Raw genomic sequence first — 21,942 nt, forward strand, 5'->3', positions numbered from 1 at the left:
AGCCTAGGATATCATGAGGAAAAACCCCACAAAAACAACCCAAAGAACACAAAGTGTGCAATGAATGAGAGAAGATATTCAACATCAAAATATCGACACGGTCAGTCTGCTGATGTGGACCCATTTTGTTGAATATATATCAATCTCGGTCCCTTTGTGTGTGAAGTGAGTGCTCTACCAACTGAGCTATTTGGACCCCTTGTATATAACATACTTGTTGCTTTTCTGTTTGAGTAAGAAAAACCTATTATTGTGTTGGGTGGGTGTGAAATTTGAGGAAAAATTCTGAAATCGAATGGTAAGGAGAGAATATTTGAATCTTAAAATTAAAAGATAAAATTTCGACCTGTGTAATCATTTTTGATTGAAATAGCATGAACATTGATTCCCAAGACTTATCACATCACTTTAAAAAAGTGTCAATTCCTGTTTGAACGAAGAAAACGCTTTTATTTTATTGATTTCCAATGACACACATTCTTTTTTTCCTCCCCAACTGTACAAAATGAATCTTTAAAAATCTTAATTTTTTTTTTTTTTAATCAGAGGGACAAGGAAAATATTTAAAACTGTTTATACTTAACTGTAAAAATTAAAGAATGACTTATTTTAAAACAGTGAGGAAAGGACAAGATAAAAACTATTGAATTAAAATATGACGTTGTTGCATTCAGGAAATTAAAAATTTTAGTGGAAAAACCTTATACACAAGAATAGTACAATTATCACACAAATACATACATTCACACTCACATTAAAAACAGAAGAAATGACAGTTTCCAACAAGCATCAAAAAATATAAAAAACCCAACAAAACCGAAAAAAAAATAAAAAATTAATAAATAAAAATATTTTTAAAAACACCAAGAAGAAAACCATATAATATAAAAAACAACAGTAGAATTTTCTGTTATTTCCCTAAAATCGGTTTCAAATACTTCAAATATGAAGGGTTTATTATACAAAAAAAAACAAAAAACATTTAATTTATCATTTGTTTTTAAAAAAATATGTATGCCTATACAATCGGTCTGCTTCAACTAGGTCAAACATAGAATAAGAATATGGTGCTTCTACAGCAAATCTTTCCGACATGAAAGACACTTGTACAGGTATCATTGCTCATATCGAAAGGACTTCAGATATGGATATCATAGGAAATGGACTAGAGAAAAGGGAACCAAATATCAGTTAAAATAATGCTGAGAAAATAAATAAATAAGGAGGTGACTTTGACAAACTTGTCAAGTCACATCGAGATAGAAAATGAGATGAAAACAACAACAAAAAAACTAGTCCTTCAGAGCCATTAAGCTCATGGGAGCCGGAGCTTATCCATGGTTTCTATAGCATGAAACAATCGTAATTGTTGGATATCCTTTGGAAAGGATGTTACAAGTGCTTTAAGCCCGTTCACCCCCCCCCCCCCCCCTCCCAAACATACTTTTTAAAATAGACAAACAACAAGCTTTTCATCCACAATCAAACCAGTGCTTAACAACAACAACGGATACGAATTCCTGTTCAAAACCATTTATAAAGTCTTTCAGCCCAAACACTCTTTTTTCAATTGATATCAATTCGATACTCATATAATATCATTTTAAAAGTCTTTCAAAACAACGCATTTTACCTAACAATATCAATTCAACAATGTTCGTAACATAATTCTTTTAATGAAAAAGGCAAGGACCAAGAGGAATGAATATATAACAATTGCATACTAAAGCTGAACATCAACATTTAAAATTTTTATTTTTAAAAAATACAAACGTTCGCACAAATGAAAAAAAAAATTGTTTACAAAATCAAATTGCATTTCCAGATCTCTTTAGGAAAAAAAACATGCATTCAATTCATTTCAAAGTACTAATTCAAAAGACGATTTCCACACTCGATAAAAAAAAAAGAAAAAAAAAAGAAGATCAATTCCATATTTAACTTATTCACAATTCACAATATACGATGTGCAAAACATATACAAATAGGTCAATTTCACTGACAACAGATTTTTTGTTTGTTTTTGTTTTTTTTTACATTATGAGCAACAACATTTTTAGAGTGAACAGAATAATGATAAGTGCCATACTCCACGAGGTACAAACTGTATCAGAATTGCACTAGCCTGGCACATAACGATGAAATATAATCATATCATATATATTGAAGGCAAATGGAGATGAATTAGGAAATGATCATCGAATAAAAATGTAATAGAAGTTGAAAGCAACATAAATGAAATATAATACTCTTCAGTACAGCCTTATTTTTCTAGCATATCCTTTGAACCATTTTGATTAAATAGGCGTTAACTATGGTCTAAATGATCAATTAATCATTCAATGTGAATCCCAAAGATACAGAGTACCATTATCTTATTCCATGGCAGTGAACATCAATTTTAAAAAATTAAAAATTTGGAGAATTTATATACCCATTTTTTGATCTTTTAGCATATACTTTGCACCATTTTGATAAGAGGTTTAATTATGGCCTAAATAGATAACAACAAGAAATGAATCATGTATAGCTCATACGGTCATGCTCTCCCCGGCCAGGCGGAGTTGTCGTACCTGTAAGGTCGCGGGGTTTGAGCCCCCATCGCCGTCGCGAAATTTTTATTCTCTATTGTCTTCTGGTACTTTCCTACTCACTTCATTTCTTGTTGTTATCAATATAAGTGCCTACTCAACTCACTTTTCTGACCTAAATAGAAAATACATCTTAAATATAATCAACTATTCATTGTGAATTCCAAAGGTGGTGCAGTGAAATTCAAATTTTTTCTTTATTTTTTCAACTATTTTACAGAAATTTATATTCTAAACTGGAATTTTTAACGATATTTTATTCCAAATGCGTGGTTTCATAAAGGCAAGAGACATCATCTAAACGAGGCCTGTGTCTTTGTTTGGTTGAAATCACCATCCGATCCAATAATGATAAGACTTCAGTCCTCCAGTTCTTGCACAAATTCCATTAGTATAATTAGAAAACATCCATACAGTTTGATCTGGTCCCTGAAAACTGAAATTAATCTCTGTCTGAATTGGGAAGAGAAAAAAATAAATGAGAGACATGTTACAAGAGTTTCAACAGTGTAAAAATCAGTCTAAATTTGAAATAAAAGAGAAAAAACAAAACAAAACAAAAAAATTATAGAAAAAACAAAACAAACAAACAAAAAAGACTAAATTTCAAAAATAAGATTTACTGACTTCTATATTTTTAAATGACATGATCTGAAAGCTAGTGTCATACCACAAGACCTTCTTATTGGAGACAAGAAAATCAGCGTGAAATCAGTGTGAAAAAAAAAAAAGATGGACATAAGCATCCCTGAAGTTGTAACAAAAATCTGTTTTAAACTACACACACAAAACGACATGTCCATACCCTTTTATTTCTTGTTCTTAGAGATCTGGGTCATCCGTGTAGTCAGAGCCAAGTGGGTCCATATCACTTCGGAAAGGTGCCCTGGGTTTCTTGACACGCTTTTGCATGCTTATACAGGAGAAAATCACCCCGAGCAGGGTGCCCAGCAAGAAACATCCAACTGCTACTCCAGCCACAGTGTCTAGTAAAAAAAAAGAAAAGGAAAAAAAAAAGCCAAATAATTTTTTTTTTTTGTTTGTTGCTTTAGGTCTCTTCCAACACAATTGAGGTTATATGAGAGACCGCTGAAACAAAAAAACAAGCAATCTAACAAAAATAGTACAAATGTAAATCAAAATCATAACCTAAAGATATCATAAGCTAAATTATAAATAACCAAGAACAAACAGGCAGAAGATTTACAGAAAAAAAATATCCCCTGTCAAAAATACAATCACAAACCAAAGAAGCAGGATAGGCGAGTAAAGAGAAGAAGAAACGACATCACTATCGGATCGTACACCCATGTGAACATCATAGGTATATGATTCAAGGGTGATGCTCCCATCCAACCACCCGCATAAAAGCCAAATAAAAGAATAACTATAATCAAATACACCTTAAAAGACGAATAGAAGCCTGGATGATTTTGCCAGTAAAACTACCAAACATGGAACATTTCGGGCTCAAAACCCTTCTTCAGCCAACAATAACATACACAGTCTCTGTGCTTAGTCTGAGATAAAAAAAAAATATCATTGCCGCACCTGGATCTTTGCCCTAAAATCAAAATTTTAAAAATTTAAAAATAAAAAATTCCCTTTATTCATCCCATGGGGAAATTTGTCTATTCCAAGGGAAGACTGGAATAACCCAAGCGTCAGCCGCAGAGCAGCGCTGCAAAGTGAGTTAGGGTGAGGTGACTTGCCCAAGGCCACACATGGCAGCGGTGGGTGATTGAACCCGGTACCTTTTGGGTACGAAGCAAAGACTGTACCGCTGAGCCACGCTGCCCATTTGTATTACAACTATCAATACTCAAATCTAAAAAATTACATCACGTCAACATCTATCTATCTATATATCTGTCTGTCTATCTATCTGTCTAGCTATCTATATATTTGTCTATCTATCTATCTACCTAATTCATCAATAAAAGTCTACCTTCCTTTATTTCTAACAGACGATTAAGTAGAACAATCACCAACCTGCCCAGTGTAGGTCTTTGTGTTCCTTTGGCTTGGTGGATTCCTTCAGCATCATTTCATGGGCCAGCCATGTCCACATGAGACCGTCGTTAGTCAGTATGCTGGACGGCTTAGTTGGGGACAGGTCATCTCCATACAGAATGGCAATCCCTAACAAGTAGCATTTTAAAAAAAAATTATTTAATAAGAATAATGATAAAAAGCTAACAAGGCAGAAATCAAAACCTTGTGTTTATCACTACTGTTGCAAATTTAAAAAACAAACAAAATACAAAACAAAAAAAACCCCCAAACAAATGACAAAACTTGAACTTTTATATAGTGCAATATCCACGTGCTCAAAGTGATTTACAAGGAGTAGCAAGCCACAGCAAAGCTTACTATGTAGAACATGACATGGAAGCCTGTTAGGTGATATTACAATTTTTCCGACCGATACAACGCTGTTAGCGGCAAGTTAACTCATTTTACACCCGAGCACAGTGAGAGAATGTAAGTAAAGAGCCTTTTCGAATGACTCAACCGGTCACCGCAAAGAGCGGGACTCAAACTTAGGCCCGTCCGATTCGAAAGCAAGTATCATAACACTAGACCACACAACCGCACCATTACCCCTAAAATTGGCATAATCCTAGATTGAAATGTTATAAAACTTCAGCCACGACATCATAAGATATCGTCACCTAGGTAAGCATTCCATGAAGGAATATAGATAATTCATCCAACAAGGTGTCTGATGTCAACAGGAATCACTCATGTTTGTTGTCCAAGTGAACAAATTAGGGGTTAATAATCTTGCCCAAGGAAAAAACCGAAAGCCCCTGAAATGGGGCTCGAACCCAGAACCTTCAGGGTCACAGTGCAATGCCTTAACCACTCGGCCACTTCATTCCCCCCCCCCTTGAACTATTACATAAAACAAAAATACATCAACAGATCCTTTACCTTTCAGCTCAATTTCAACAGCCAATCTGTACTTCGCCTTCAAAGTGTCTTCATCTTCAAACCAAATTTGATGGTTAACCGATCCATCCTGGCAACGATAAGAACGTTAAGTAGTTCAAAATCTCAAATTGATATTTACGATAAATTGATAGATACTTTTACAAATAAGTGGGATTTGAAAACTATCATAGATACTATTACATATAAGTGGGATTTGAAAACTGTTGTCATAGATACTTTTACAAATAAGTGGGATTTGAAAACTGTTGTCATAGATACTTTTACAAATAAGTGGGATTTGAAAACTGTCATAGATACTTTTACAAATAAGTGGGATTTGAAAACTGTTGTCATAGATACTTTTACAAATAAGTGGGATTTGAAAACTGTCATAGATACTATTACATATAAGTGGGATTTGAAAACTATCATAGATACTTTTACAAATAAGTGGGATTTGAAAACTGTCATAGATACTTTTACAAATAAGTGGGATTTGAAAACTGTCATAGATACTTTTACATATAAGTGGGATTTGAAAACTATTGTCTCAGATAGTGGAGAGATTGAAGACAAGCTCCTTCAGAAGGATTTAATTTGAGGAAAAGGCAGGCAAACGTAATGCCCTTTCAGTTCTCTTATATGGAAGCAAATGTTGGAAAGTAACAACCAAATTAACAAATAAATCTAATAAGTCATTTCAAAACAAATGCCTCTGAAGAATTTTAGGAATATTTTGGCCTAACGCAATTAGAAATGAAACTCTAAGGAAAAAAGACAGATACAGTGAGCAAAGCTACATCTATAAAGAGATGCAGGTTTTTGTTTTTATGTTTTTAAGGGTTTGTCAGCGCTTTCAACACATTTAGGTCATATCAGCGCCAGTAAAAAGGAAGAAAATGGAATAGTAAAAAGTTTGAGAATAGCAATTAAAGCTCCCAAGAAAAAGCAAGACAAAGGGGAATTAGTTCGAATAGGGAACAGATGTAGATTCCAAGAGCACACTATCATGTACTTGGTTTGAGATCATCTAAATGTCTCATCCAGACACAAGCACACTAAGAGGAACACTCAAATATTTACAAATTTTTTTGTTTGTTTGTTTGTTGCTTTAGGTCTCTTCCAACACAATTGAGGTTATATGAGAGACCGCTGAAACAAAAAAACAAGCAATCTAACAAAAATAGTACAAATGTCAATCAAAATCATAACCTAAAGATATCATAAGCTAAATTATAAATAACCAAGAACAAACAGGCAGAGGATTTACAGGAAAAAAATATCCCCTGTCAAAAATACAATCACAAACCAAAGAAGCAGGATAGGCTAGTAAAGAGAAGAAGAAACGACATCACTATCGGATCGTACACCCATGCGAACATCATAGGTATATGATTCAAGGGTGATGCTCCCATCCAACCACCCGCAAATATTTACAAATGATATATATGTAAAACAAAAATAATAACATAACATAACAGAGAGATGATTTACAAGACAAAAAAAATATATCTCAAATCTCTAATTATACATTTGACTGTTTCCTCCCAGCTAGGTTATCCTGCCAGGGGCCAGGACAAAACCAAGTTATCTCATCCCAAGGCAAAGACAGAAAGCATGTTGGAAAAACAGATATAGGGGGGATAGAAGACACCGTAAGTCCACCCAGGACTGTCATCTGCATTTTTTGCGGCTGCAAATGGCAATTTGTGGCCGCAAATATCGGGGCGATCCGCAAATTTCCCAAAATTGGCAAATCGTGGCAAATTTTGGGAAAATTGGCAAATCGTGTGGCAAATTTTGGGAAAAAAAAGAAGCGAAAACAAAATAACGAAAAAAAAAAAGGTGCAAAACTTGAGAAATGTTGCAGCTTTGCCCGGGCCCAAACCAAGGGAAGCTACTCTCTACGGATAATGATCCTTTAAAATCTTTGTAACAACGCTATTGTGTAAATTAATAAATGTAGCCTCCTTAAATGTAATAAATTGTCTTTTATATATTTTTTTTCTGTATCGCGTGTTAATTTTTACTGAAACGCTTAGTTCTCCTCTGCAAATTTTTGTCTTTTTGGCAAATTTCTTGGACAATTTTAGGGGTTTTTTGGGCAAATTTTGGCAAATTTTAGGTCCCAATTTGGCAAAAAATGCAGATGACAGCCAGGAGATGCAGATGGAGATTTTTTTTGTTTGTTTGTTGCTTTAGGTCTCTTCCAACACAATTGAGGTTATATGAGAGACCGCTGAAACAAAAAAACAAGCAATCTAACAAAAATAGTACAAATGTCAATCAAAATCATAACCTAAAGATTTTTTTGTTTGTTTGTTGCTTTAGGTCTCTTCCAACACAATTGAGGTTATATGAGAGACCGCTGAAACAAAAAAACAAGCAATCTAACAAAAATAGTACAAATGTCAATCAAAATCATAACCTAAAGATATCATAAGCTAAATTATAAATAACCAAGAACAAACAGGCAGAAGATTTACAGAAAAAAATATCCCCTGTCAAAAATACAATCACAAACCAAAGAAGCAGGATAGGCTAGTAAAGAGAAGAAGAAACGACATCACTATCGGATCGTACACCCATGCGAACATCATAGGTATATGATTCAAGGGTGATGCTCCCATCCAACCACCCGCGCAGATGGAGATGATAAGTAGTACATGTTGCCAGAATGGAGACAAGGCCCCAAAGAAACCTAGAGAAGATCCATGGAAAAAGAGCTTAACTCACTCAACCCTAACACCGACTATATCGGTAGTTTACCCAGGTTACTTTTACCCCAAGCCCATTTATTACAATTTTCTGAGACAAATTATAGGCGAAGTATCAAAGCTAATGTTTCTAGTTTTTGCACGTTAATGACAGTTGAATAAAACTATCTATGTACATAGTCATTTTTTAATACATTTTTTCCAATATTGAAAAGTAGCAAAAATCGCTTGGATTGAGTGAGTTAAAGAGGCTGGCCTAACAGGGAACAACATCTGTGTCCATGCAGCCAACAAGACAGAAATGGAAGTCTTTGGCAGATGCATTATGGGCCACATGACAATTAAGTAAGCACGCTATGCAAAATGTAATGTTTTACCTTGTAGTTAAAAAATGGCGCATCGTACATTTTATTGACGGTATGATCTAAGAACTCATTGCTGTACTGCCTGATTATGTCACCATAGCTGATGCGCTTTCTCTCCTTGAAGTGGCAAGTGTGGTCCTCCTTGGTTGTGTTATCTTCTTTCGGGGGGTCCTGGAGACTGCATACGTCATTCTGGCAATGGACAGATGCATCAGAGAAGTCAAAAGTTTAAAGAAATGTTGCATTGAACAATAGGTTCGTTTAGGTTTTTGTTTTTGATATTTTCTTTTTCTGTGCATTTACTTTATTCATAGAGTATCAACATACATAGTGCAATGCAAGTTGTATTTATTATCATTATTATATTTATTATTATTTTATTATTATTATTATTATTATAATTATTATTATTACTATTATCATCATCATCATCATCATCATCATCATTATTATTATTATCATTACATGATCATTTCAATTTTAGAATCATCTAGAAAGTCAACTGATCTCATGAAAAACGAAATTTTTTTTTTGAAGATTCAATACATAAGATGAACTGAATTCTGATTTTAAATATTTATACCAAGAAAATTAAAAAAAAAAGAAATTGATGTCTTTCAACACTTAAAAGGTAAAAGTAAACATTAGAATGTACATATACAAAACAAAGCAAAACAAAAAACAAATCCCCATACCGTCAAAGTTTGACATTTGTAGTCATAACCATGCCATGTGACCCCCAGGATGATACGATTGGGTGGGATGTGGTGGGCAGTGTATTCACTGATACCTGTAGATATAATGATAGGATTTAAATATAAATTAAACCTTCAAAAACTAAGAAAAAAAAACAAAACAAATAAAAATAGTTTCCGATAACCTCGATATGAGTCATGCTGAAAAATAAATTCTAAGTTCTTCAATTAAATCAATATATATAAATAAAATCAAACAAAAAAAAAAAAAAAAAAAAAAATATATATATAATAATATATGAATAAATAAGTAAATAAATAAATAAATAAAAAGATAAAAATATAAAGATTAAGAAGTTTACCCCAATATTGTAGACTATATCACCATCGAAGCCTGTTTGGACATCACCAGTAGTTAGTGGAACATGTAGTAGCAGTAGTATAAATTTCCATGAAATAATCATGGTCTAACCTGTCCTTTTATTTCCAAATGTATTAGCTGAGTTTTGCGGATGTTCTTTAGTTTTAAAGGTTGATGTTTGTGGAGGTTGTATCTAGTTACGAAATTATTTTCTATTAGTCTTACTGCTACTACTACTAGTAGTCCTTCAGAGCCATTGGGCCCATTGAGATGGAGTTTATCCCAATTTCTATAGCATGAAACGGACAACAGCAATTGCTTGCTACCCTTTGGATAGGACGCTAGTCTTTTGCAAAGTACTCTCCACCAAATCTAACAGACTCAGCTACCCATTCACTGCTGGGTGGATAGGGGGGTCTGAAAAAAAATCTCTACTGCACCTGGGATCGATCTTGGTCCATTTGCTTGTGAAGCAAGTGCTCTACCAACTGAGCTATCGGGACCCTCTCCTACTACTACTACTGCTACGTGTCCCACAAAGTCCTAATGGTAGCCAAACAGGCCTGAAACATTGTTGTAGACATACAGACAACAATATTGTGGTGAATTTCTTAACATTTAAGCTCCATTGTCGTTGTCAACACGTCGAACACTCTGAGTACTATATTACATTAAAATAGGATATAAAATAAATATATAGATAAATACATGAACAAATAAGTAAATAAATCTCATGCTAGGGTTTTTTTTTTTTTTTTTGGGAGTGGGCTGATAGTTCAGTTGGTAGAGCACCCGCTTCACAATCAAAGGAGCTGATATTAATCCCAGATGCAGTCAAGATATTTCTGCCCCGCAGTCAAGATAATTCTGCCCCCCCCCCCCCCCCTCCTTGTCCACACAGCAGTAATTGGGTAGCTGGGTCTGTTAGATCTGTGGAAAGAACTTTGCAATAGACTAGTGTCCTATCCAAAGGGTAGCAAGCAATTGCTGTTGTCCGTTTCATGCTATAGAAACCGAGATAAACTCCAGCTCCACGGGCATAATGGCTCCGAAGGACATACTTTGGGTTTGTTTGTTTTTCTATGTATAACTTACCATACAGCAATTTTGTGAGTGGTATGTTGGCTTGAGCCATGCATTTGACGTCTTCCGTGTCCAAGAAGCTGTCGGGATTCAGAAGGAAACTGTCACATCCATCTCTAGCCAGCGTGGCAAAGTCACACGCACCTTCCTCTTTGGAGCAAGGAGGTTTCCAAGGGACGATGCAAATGATCTAGAAAATAGATGACAAATGTCAAAATGGGAAACGAGTAATTTGATGACTGTAAAAAATTTATTAGTTTTTTTTTCGTTTCTTTTTTAACGCATAAATTTGCACAACCTTCAATACGATTTTCGTTCTCTCTCTTGCAAATACAAATTCAAATGTATTTATTTTGTATATGATTCATTTAATGTAGACAGAAAAATAAAGACTGTTTTGCTATAATCATGATCTTAGTAATATATATCTTACACTCACTAATTGACTAAATAGCTCTCTTGAATTTTGGCATGAAACTGAAAACTTCATCTCGAATTTCAGATAGAATGATATGTACGAACTAACTTACTGCAATCTATAAAATAACAATGGAATGAATGCAGATATTTGATCCAACTCACTAAAATGACAAAATATGCAAATTTGGTATGTTAATTAAAAAATATTTCAAATCATTTCTAAACACCATAATACAAAAGAAGACAAGACTGATTATATATATATTATATAATATATATATATATATAATAATAATAATAAAATATAACTATAATAATATCTCATATTTTATAATAATATAAAAGCAAAACCATGAAATAATAGTGCTCAAACTTTTTGATAAAAGACTATTATATAAACATTTTAAGTATAATTATTATTAAATTCTACAGATCTGTTTCTGAAAATATATATACAAAATTTGTCAAAGGACCTAAATATAATAGGGGTGTGCAAATTAATCAAAATATATATATAGAGACTAACATGTTGCAGTTTTGTCCTGATACACATCCCATGCCATAAGGTTGAACTTTGCTTGATTCCCAAAGTCAAAAACAGTATGTGTCCAACAAAAAAAGAACAATTAAAAAAAAAAAAAAAAAAAATTAAATGACGCAATATCCACTAAACGTACTCAATGCGCTGTACAAGGGGTCCTGGCCAACAGCAACACTTACACTAAGAGACAAGACGCCTGTTAGCGATATTACATTTTTCGGACAGAGACAACGCTGTAACCCAGGTACTCATTTAACCCTGAGTACGTGAGAGAATGTAGTAAAGAGTCTTTCCAAGATCAAATATGCGCTGAGCGAGGCTTGAACCCAGGACCTTCCGATCCGAAAGCGAGTGTCATACCACAAGACCACATAGCTGCACAATTACATGTTCAAAAATTCACCGATCACTTTTAAAAAAAAAAATAAGGGCCTTCAGAGCCATTAAGCTCATGGTGCCGGAGTTTATCCCAGTTTCTATAGTGTGAAATGGACAATAACAATTGCTTGCTATACTTTGGATAGGACGCTAGTCTATCGCAAAATACTTTCCGCCAAATCTAACAGACTCAGCTACCCATTTACTGCTGGGTGGACAGGAGGGTCAGAAATAAAAATCTCGACTGCACCCGGGATTGATCTTGGTCCCCTTGTGTGTGAAGCGAGTGCTCTACCGATCACTTTGATAAGCGTTACATGCAAACCTCACCACACTCAGGTGTAAGATGAGTACCTGGCCATTAACAGCGTTGTCTCTGTCCGAAAAAATTGTAATATCGCCTAACAGGCGTCATGTTCCGTCCTACGTGTTAAGCATTGCTGTTGTCCAGGGACCCTTTGTAAAGCGCTTTGAGCATGTTAAGTGGATATTGGGCTATATAAAAGCTAAAGCTCAAAGCTCAAACTGTACAAACCTCAACATTTTTAATTTCTTGCTTAAGACGATAGAGGATTATTGCCAGAAGTTGATGGTCCTTTTTGCTGCTTAATTTGTCACCTCTGAAGTATGGGAGAAGATCCACCGTAATGACGTCTGCACTCCACTCTGTATGTTTCAAGTATGTCATAACACGCCACTGTTCTGGGTCATGTCCGATGGTGTCTATCTTTCCTGGTTGGTCTTCTAACACGTCGTACTCAACTGAAAGGAAAAACATTGGTACTTGAAACAGAGATATTTATCCTTCAAAACACTATTGTGTCACACTCAAAATATATAATACTTGTGCGGCTATGTGGTCTTGTGGTATGACACTAGCTTTCAGATCGGAAGGCCCTGGGTTCGAGCCTCACTCGCACATAGTCGAGTCTGTGGAAAAGGCTCTTAATTCCCATTCTCTTATCATACTCAGGTGTAAAATGAGTACCTGACCGTTAACAGCGTTGTCTCTGTCCTAAAATGTGTCAGGGCACATCCTACACGTGTTTTAAGTGTTGCTGTTGGTCAGGGAGCCTTTGTAAAGCGCTTTGAGCATGTTTAGTGGATATTGTGCTATATAAAAGCTCAAGTTTTTATTGTGATCAATCGCCTCAAAAGGGTATTATTTCAGAATGAGCCTGATGCTTATTTTTTGTTTGTTTGTTTGTTTGTTGCTTTAGGTCTCTTCCAACACAATTGAGGTTATATGAGAGACCGCTGAAACAAAAAAACAAGCAATCTAACACTAACAAAAATAGTACAAATGTAAATCAAAATCATAACCTAAAGATATCATAAGCTAAATTATAAATAACCAAGAACAAACAGGCAGAAGATTTACAGAAAAAAAAATATCCCCTGTCAAAAATACAATCACAAACCAAAGAAGCAGGATAGGCTAGTAAAGAGAAGAAGAAACGACATCACTATCGGATCGTACACCCATGCGAACATCATAGGTATATGATTCAAGGGTGATGCTCCCATCCAACCACCCGCCACTATCGGATCGTACACCCATGCGAACATCATTGGTATATGATTCAAGGGTGATGCTCCCATCCAACCACCCGCCACTATCGGATCGTACACCCATGCGAACATCATAGGTATATGATTCAAGGGTGATGCTCCCATCCAACCACCCGCCACTATCGGATCGTACACCCATGCGAACATCATTGGTATATGATTCAAGGGTGATGCTCCCATCCAACACCCGCCACTATCGGATCGTACACCCCTGCGAACATCATAGGTATATGATTCAAGGTGATGCTCCCATCCAACCACCCGCCACTATCGGATCGTACACCATGCGAACATCATTGGTATATGATTCAAGGGTGATGCTCCATCCAACCACCCGCCACTATCGGGTCGTACACCCATGCGAACATCATAGGTATATGATTCAAGGGTGATGCTCCATCCAACCACCCGCCACTATCGGATCGTACACTCATGCGAACATCATAGGTATATGATTCAAGGTGATGTCCCATCCAACCACCCGCCACTATCGGATCGTACACCCATGCGAACATCATAGGTATATGATTCAAGGGTGATGCTCCCATCCAACCACCCGCCACTATCGGATCGTACACCCATGCGAACATCATTGGTATATGATTCAAGGGTGATGCTCCCATCCAACCACCCGCTGCCTGATGCTTAAAATTGAAGTTTAACTTATACAAGCTAAGTGACAACAAATGCCTCCTCTCCATTCAGGAAAATGACTCGATTGCACCCGTTATCGATCTTGGTCGCTTTGTGTATGAAGCGAATGCTCGACCAACTGAGCTATCGGTACCCCCTTGAGTAAGGCACTTTAATACACAATACCCACTCAACTCATGTGTGAATGAGTACCTGGAATAAATATTCGTATTTATATAATTGTTTCAATTTACAGCTACAGTCATTCTTTTTGGCAGAATTAATTTTTTAAAATTTGGTTGCAAAACAACAATCAGTTTTTTGTAATGAAACCAGCCCTTCAATAGTGTCCATGTAACTAAAACAATTTTTACCAAGAAAGAAATATTCAAAATTGAAAAGGGTATTATCAAAATTATTTTGATTTTTAAAAAAATAACTTAAAATTTTATTTAAAAAAAAAAAAAAAGAAAAAGAAAGAAAAAAAAAAAGACAAAAATATATATATAAAGTAAATCGATGGAATAAATAATAATAATTTTTAAAAACACAACAAGAGTGAAAAAGAAATTAAAAAAAAAAAAAAATACACAACAAAATCAATTAAGAAATAAACTGAGCATTGATAAACACATCAGCCCTTTTAAAGATGGAGACGATGAATTGGTTAGAGATTGTGTGATCTCATTTGAGCGCCATCTAGAACAGTTTCAAGTTTTGTTTATTTACTTTTAAAATTTCTCCAATATACAAATCACACAATTTGATGGTAACTACATGAACGACAAAAAAACAAAACTAAAAAACTAAATGAAACCGAGAAAACAAATAAAATGATACCATTAATAACCACAAAATATACAACAATGGACATGAGTTGAAGTGATACTAGGCTGCTAGAAGCTGCAGACTGTAAGAAGTAATAAACAAAAATGAATATAACAGCTTCAAAAAAGAAAAAATACCAAATACAAAACGTTTCGGGCTCAAAACCCTTCTTCAGCCAACAACAAAAAAAAATACAATAAAGACATAAATACATTACTAAATGCCAGATAGAAAACACAGAGATATTTTTTAGATCCTCTGTCATCTATCTGGAATTTAGTAATATATTTATGTCTTTATTGTTTTTGTTGTTGTTGGCTGAAGAAGGGTTTTGAGCCCGAAACGTTCTGTGTTTGGTATTTCGTTCAACAATGGACATGAGACAGTCATGATAAAAAAGACCAACAATACACACCTGTTATCCCAAACTTTTTTCCCTGGGCATGGGTGGAACACATTGTGTCCGATTGAACAGGATCAGACCTGTTAAAGTGCACAGGCACCACCATTGTGTCAATGGTACTCCACATCCATAGGTGGACATTAGTTGTATCTCTGCTAAATACATACACCTGGATTGCGGAATATAAAGCAATATTTCAAAATATAAGTAATATATGCGACAATTCTGAAAATTGAATTTCCAGCAAAAATATGATAGTAGTAGTAGTAGTAGTAGTAGTAGTAGTAGTAGTAGTAGTAGTAGTAGTAGTAGTAGTAGTAGTATAATGTAATAAAAATAATAATATAATAAATAATAATAATAATAATAATAATAATAATAATAATAATAATAATAATAATAATAATAATAATAATAAGAAGAAGAAGAAGAAGAAGAAGAAGAAGAAGAAGAAGAAGAAGAAGAAGAAGAAGAAGAATAGCATAATAATTCAGGTATATAACACTTGTAAGCGAAGGATCGTCAATTTAATTGTTTTGTGCAGTTATACATGTCTCTCATTGTTAGAGGTAAATTAAGGTATCATTTATTTTTCTTTTAAGACGTGAAATATCACTGTCTGATGAACGTTGTTGGAATAACTGACATGCAGAGTGGAAGATGGATAAATGAAGAATGCGCTCCAGTAAATTTTTTGAAATGCTCAATTTCATGGTCACCACTTAATTGGGACACTGCTTGACCGGGACGATTGTCAGGAACTGAGACGTCTCAATAAAAACCAGCTTGGACTAATAATAATAATAATAATAATAATAATAATAATAATAATAATAATAATAATAATAATAAGAGGTAGTTGGAGTGGGAATCTTAATGGAATCATCTAAATAAATGTTAACTCTAATCACAATGGTGATTTCATTGGAGCAACAGCCACCACGAGAGCTTACGAAAGAAAAAAAAATTGTATTAACCCGAAATTCATGATTTATTTTATGAATTATCAGTTTCAAATACTTCAGAATAGATGAAATGCAGTCAAACTTGGCCACAAATCAATTTTTAAAATAAAATAGTAACATTTCAATTTCAAGCACATCCTCTAAAAAATTTAGTTTAAAAATCCAAATTTTACGGAAAATACCCAAATTATGCCAAATTCAACAGTCTAAAAATCTGCCATCTACCAATTAAATCTATAAAAGTGGTTGGTCTACCTTGTATAATTTAGACCCGAACATGTTGTCAGTTCCAACATTTACACATAATTCATCAGAATTTGATAGCAGATGCTAAACATAACAAATCGTATTATAATAATAATGCCAACCTCTGGGCCTTTCTTAAATTGCGGTGTGACACGCTTGCATTGTTCTAATTTGGTACAGGGACAAGTCAGATCAACAGATCTGGCCTGAAAGAACATGAGAGTGAAGACAAGGGTGTGCAGTAGCGTTGTCATGCTTTTCATTGACATCCCAACTCCAGGAGAATGAGATTTTGCCCTGATGATTGTAAGAGTAACCTGTGAAATAAAAGAAAAATAAATCCAAAATAAACTGCATGATTTTACATTTACAGTACAGAGACTATGATACTTTGCAACATTCAGAAAAGAATTGGAAAAAGGAATTTCATTTGGGTCAATGTAAAGTTCTGTAAATTTATATAACTGATAAAATCAAATTACATCATTCATGCTAAAAATGACAAAAACATAGGCTCATTCTCATTTTTTTTTTTAAGCGATATAATTAATAAAATTTAATACTTTTTAAACAATTTGTGACCCAACAAGTCAATCTGGCAGTATGCAGGAAAGAACGAGATAAAGTCCCAAAATATAACCATAACTATACATTCGACTGTTTCCCTCCAAGCCAAAGACTCCGGCCAGGGTCAGGACAAAACTAAATACTCTCATTCCAAGACAACAACAGAAAGCAATTGGACAACAGATGTGGGGGGATAAAGACACAGTAAGTACCTCCCTGCCCACTATGGGAGGTCATAACAAACAAACAAAAAGAAACCCCTAAAAAATACCCTTTACTCATCCCATTGGGGAAATTTGTCTCTAGGGAAGACTGGAATAACCCAGGCATCAGCCACAGTGCAATGCCGCAAATTGAGCTAAGGTGAGGTGACTTGCTCAAGGCCACACAACGCAGCGGCTGGTGATCGAACTCGATACCTTTTGGGTACGAAGCAAAGACCAGAAATACTTAAATTGATATTCCATTTTTAACCAAAACTGCGACAAACAATAAACAGTATAGATGGCCATGATATCAAGTAGAGAAGGTTAAATGCCTTCACCTGCTTTACAACCAATACCTGCCACAATGTTGAGAACTAGAGAATCTGTCTCAGTGAATTTCATCCAATTGACCATGGCGAGATTAATCAAATTATTGAATTCATTGTAGATTAGCAGTCACCATCAAGCAATCACCGCTGATATCAAAAGAGAGCCTGATTACCGTGGAAACGAAGGTAATGATAAAGAATCTGTCCTACTAACTGAATCTACAATAAGGAAAGCAGCAATGGCAAGAATCAAGGCCCTACGCAGCTGTGCTCATCACAGTGCGGCCATGTGGCCTTGTGATATGACACTTGCTTTCGGATTGGAAGGTCCTGGGTTCAAGCCTCACTCGGCGCATAGTTGAGTCTTTGGAAAAAACTCTTTACTTACATTCTCTCACCATACTCAGGTGTAAAATGAGTACCTAGCCATTAACAGCATTGTCTCTGTCAGAAAAAAAAATGTATTATTGCCTAACAGGCGTCATGCTTCATTCTATATGTTACGTGTTGCTGTTGGCCAGGGACCCTTTGTAAAGCGCTTTGAGCATGATTAGTGGATATTGCTCTATATAAAAGCTCAACTTTTTTTGTTATATTCTGTTTTACTTTTTTTTATAAAAGATGATTACAGAAGCATACAAACATCCCTAACTTCTTCAAATCCAATGAGCCAGCATTGTTCTCTGCTTCTTCAATATCAGCTGTTTTAAGAGTCCAATGAAATCCTACTCCCACGGTAGTCCTCCTGCATGAACTCGTAACAGTTTCGTTCATTCTCTATATTATAGCCGGAATTCATTATAAATTGTTCTGATGTTTATTTATCAAATTCGTCAATTTCTAGTGCCATTTCAAAGGCTGTAGAACAAATCTTTGTTGATTTTGGTTGCTTCCCTTTACCGTGAGATCCCTAACTGTAATAATGATGTGAGTGAGTATTAAGACTAGGACTGGTACTAGTACTTAGTAGTCCTAAGACTAGTACTAGTGACTAGGACGTGGTCGTTGATCTGAAATGAGAACTAGGGAGACAATGGTGACCGATGATAGTGATAATGATAACATAACAGTTAGCAATGGTGATGTGAAGTTGCTGTTTGGTGATGACTATGGTGATAATGAATACAAAAGAGGCACTTTGATATAATTTTCAAACCCAAAACATCTTAATTTGAAAAGATATAAATTTTGATACCTTATTTGTTTCTCTACAACTTGCGGTTCCAGAGTTATTTTTATTTTTCTGTTGAAAATTTCACTAATTTTACAGAGAGAATCTGATCTCACCGTTGTCTCAAAACCAGCATCTCGTGGCGATCGGGAAATTTTGGGTTTTGCAGTAAACATATTGTTTTCAGTAATTTTGTTTCAATTAAAAAATAAAAGGCAAGTGTTGGGTATCATTATTAAAGGACAGAAAATATTTTATTTTCGTATAAATAATTTTCATGTATTGAAAAATGTATCAAGTATAGTCAAAATGTATCTCCCTAGTTTAAATCTAGTTAAAAAATTGATAAATTTTTACTTCATTATTAACTTTCTGAGAAATACAGTCAGGAATTAAGAATGTCTATCTAGAGTTAGAAAGCTTGTTATATGCCCGCCGACGGGCACTTATTTAGGTCTGATAATCCAATTCCTTATGGACTCATTATTGAAATGGAAATCTCAAAAAAAAAAAAAAAAAAAAAAAATGACGCAAAATATTGTCCATTAAACCATTATTAAACTAGGCCCATAAGTGGGTTCGGATGTCAGACCTGCAAATATGTAAACGTCATTTGTGCCCAAAGTCAAAGCCGCATAGGATTCACAAGTCACAAATAACGCCATGGTGACCAAAACAGTAAAGGGGGAAAATAAAGTTCCAAAAAACCCCAAAAAATTTGTTAAAACGTTGATTCCAAATAAATAACGTAAACAGCGTGAGACTGACTCAAGAAGACCAACGACGGAAGATGAGATCGCTACGACTCCGAGTCCGACCCGATCTTCTAAGATAACTCAACTGAAACTGCAAATCAATTTTCCTCCATGCCCATCATACTTGTTGATTTTAGGAACCCGATTGTCTATCGTTTATTTTCAATATCAGGGAGGGAAAAAGGATCTTGATAAATCTATTGACTTACCTTAGACTTAGTTGCTTAATCTGTAAAATCCAACAGGTGCTCAGCAACCAGGTGACATCAATTGGCGACAAGTAAGTAAACCGTCAATGAATCAGTTGGATGCCAGAAATTTCGTTCCTGGAGAAACCAATCACTTCCTGATGCTATCGAACTCAGTAACCTCTGACACTAAATACCAGATTGGCTGTTTATCGTTTTTAGCCCTCCGCAAAGAGCAGCTACTAACGACATTTAGCTGTATGCAGGTCTGATATCCCAAATTGTTATGGGCTCATTTTACTCTCATACCCACGCAAAAATATAATCCATTACAACAATGTTAAATAAGGCCCATATTTGCGTGCGGCTATCAGACTTGCTTATATGCTGTTCGCGTCTGTTACTATGCCATTTGATGAAAAAATATCAGAATATGTACAAGTAATATCTATCTAGACCAACATATGATGAAAATGCTCAAACATGCAAGATCTTCAACGTCACTATTATATTCTCTTTTTCTCTCCTCTTGTTGTAGGTCGCTGGTTCAAGTCCAGATGTGGGTGGTGTAAAGAAGGTTGAGAGCGGTAAGGGTGTGCATGAAGTTGGGGTCGTGAAAAAATACAATGTGCATAGTTTGTGGAAAAGGGAAGGCTTTAGATATCAAATTAGTAGTCGTTTATGTAGTCCAGTAGTAGCTGATGTGTCCTTGAGAGGAATCAATAATGTATATCTTATCTTATCTTAACTTATATTTTTCATACAAGGGAACTCCCCCCCCCCCTCTCTCTCTCTCTCTCTCTCTCTCTCTCTCTCTCTTTTTTCTCTCTCCTCTCTCTCTCTCTCTCTCTCTCTCTCTCTAGTGATTGTAGTAATGGTGGTAGTGAGGATGATGTGGTGTTGGTGTGTAGTAGTAGTAGTAGTAGTAGTATATTAGTAGTAGTATAGTAGAGTAGTAGTGTATAGTAGTATAGTAGTAGTAGTAGTAGTAGTAGTAGTAGTAGTTGTTGTTGTTGTAGTAGAACAGTAGTAGTAGTAGTAGTAGTAGTAGTAGTAGTAGAGTAGTAGTATAGTAGCAGTAGCGGTAGTAGTGATGATGACCAAGTGATTATGGCTGTAGCTGCAGTAGTAGTAGTAGTAGTAGTAGTAGTAGTAGTAGTAGTAGTAGTAGTAGTAGTAGTATAGTAGTAGTAGTGTGTAGTGATGATGATGTGGTGGTGGTGGTGGTTCTAGTTGTAGTAGTGGCAGTAGTTGTAGTAGTAATGATGATGTGATGGTGGTGGTTGTAGTAATAGTGGTAGTGATGAGGATGTGGTGGTGGTGGTTGTAGTAGTAGTGGTAATGAAGATGTGGTGGTTGTGGTGGTTGTAGTAGAAATGGTCGTGATGAAAATGTGGTTGTGGTGGTTGTAGTGTGTGTGTGTGTGTATGTGTGTGTGGTATGGGTGTGTGTGTGTTGAGAGAGAGAGAGAGAGAAGAGAGAGAGAGAAGAGAGAGAGAGAGAAGAGAGTGCTGAAAGTTCATCTAGTGATAAGTAGAGCAACACGAAATTGAAAAGATAACGAGGCTAAAGTTTGAGGCCAAAGTATTTGGATTAGCTATTATTGGTAAGTACAGGAAGGTGAACATGAAAATTAATCCAGTGAGCGCATGTATGTGTGTGTTTGTGTGAAGACGGAAAGAGAGAGAGAGAGAGAGAGAGAGAGAGAGAGAGAGAGAGAGAGAGAGGGAGAGAGAGACTGAGGAGAGAGAGGGAGAGAGAAAAGCGAGAGAGAGAGGGAGAGAGAGAGAGAGAGAGAGAGAAAAGAGAGAGAGAGAGAGAGAGAGAGAGAGAGAGAGAGAGAGGAGAGAGAGAGAGAGTTGAGCTAAGTTTGAAGGGTTTTTACGGCGATTGCAACACTGATTGCAGTAGTATTGGTGGTGGTAGGGGTGGCGTTATGGTGGTTGTAATAGTAGTTGCAGCAATGGTGATGTGATGGGTGGTGGTAGAGA

At 35.4% G+C, this 21,942-nt stretch overlaps 1 protein-coding gene across 4 annotated transcripts; it reads right to left on the reverse strand.

The window, feature by feature from the left end:
* Positions 1 to 526: 526 nt before the first annotated feature.
* Positions 527 to 20,142, reverse strand: LOC144978775 (di-N-acetylchitobiase-like). Of its 4 annotated transcripts, none has more exons than XM_078925251.1 (11): positions 19,980 to 20,142; positions 16,858 to 17,052; positions 15,537 to 15,693; positions 12,624 to 12,850; positions 10,762 to 10,939; positions 9,306 to 9,400; positions 8,623 to 8,802; positions 5,529 to 5,616; positions 4,584 to 4,733; positions 3,397 to 3,577; positions 527 to 3,044 (listed from the first exon to the last, which is right to left on the reverse strand). In XM_078925251.1, the coding sequence occupies exons 2-10, from the start codon at positions 17,002 to 17,004 to the stop codon at positions 3,414 to 3,416; spliced, it is 1,386 nt and encodes a 461-aa protein (XP_078781377.1). In that variant the 5' UTR covers positions 17,005 to 17,052; positions 19,980 to 20,142; the 3' UTR covers positions 527 to 3,044; positions 3,397 to 3,413. The 4 variants fall into 4 exon arrangements, with proteins under 4 accessions (XP_078781377.1, XP_078781376.1, XP_078781375.1 ...); XM_078925250.1 differs by having other exon boundaries at positions 19,973 to 20,133; XM_078925249.1 differs by having other exon boundaries at positions 527 to 3,040; positions 19,973 to 20,126.
* Between the last annotated feature and the right edge of the window lie 1,800 nt (positions 20,143 to 21,942).

This window comes from Berghia stephanieae, chromosome 8 (assembly GCF_034508935.2).
Source record: "Berghia stephanieae isolate SIO BIC M18660-M18661 chromosome 8, UCSD_Bste_1.3, whole genome shotgun sequence".
Classification (NCBI taxonomy): domain Eukaryota; kingdom Metazoa; phylum Mollusca; class Gastropoda; order Nudibranchia; family Aeolidiidae; genus Berghia; species Berghia stephanieae.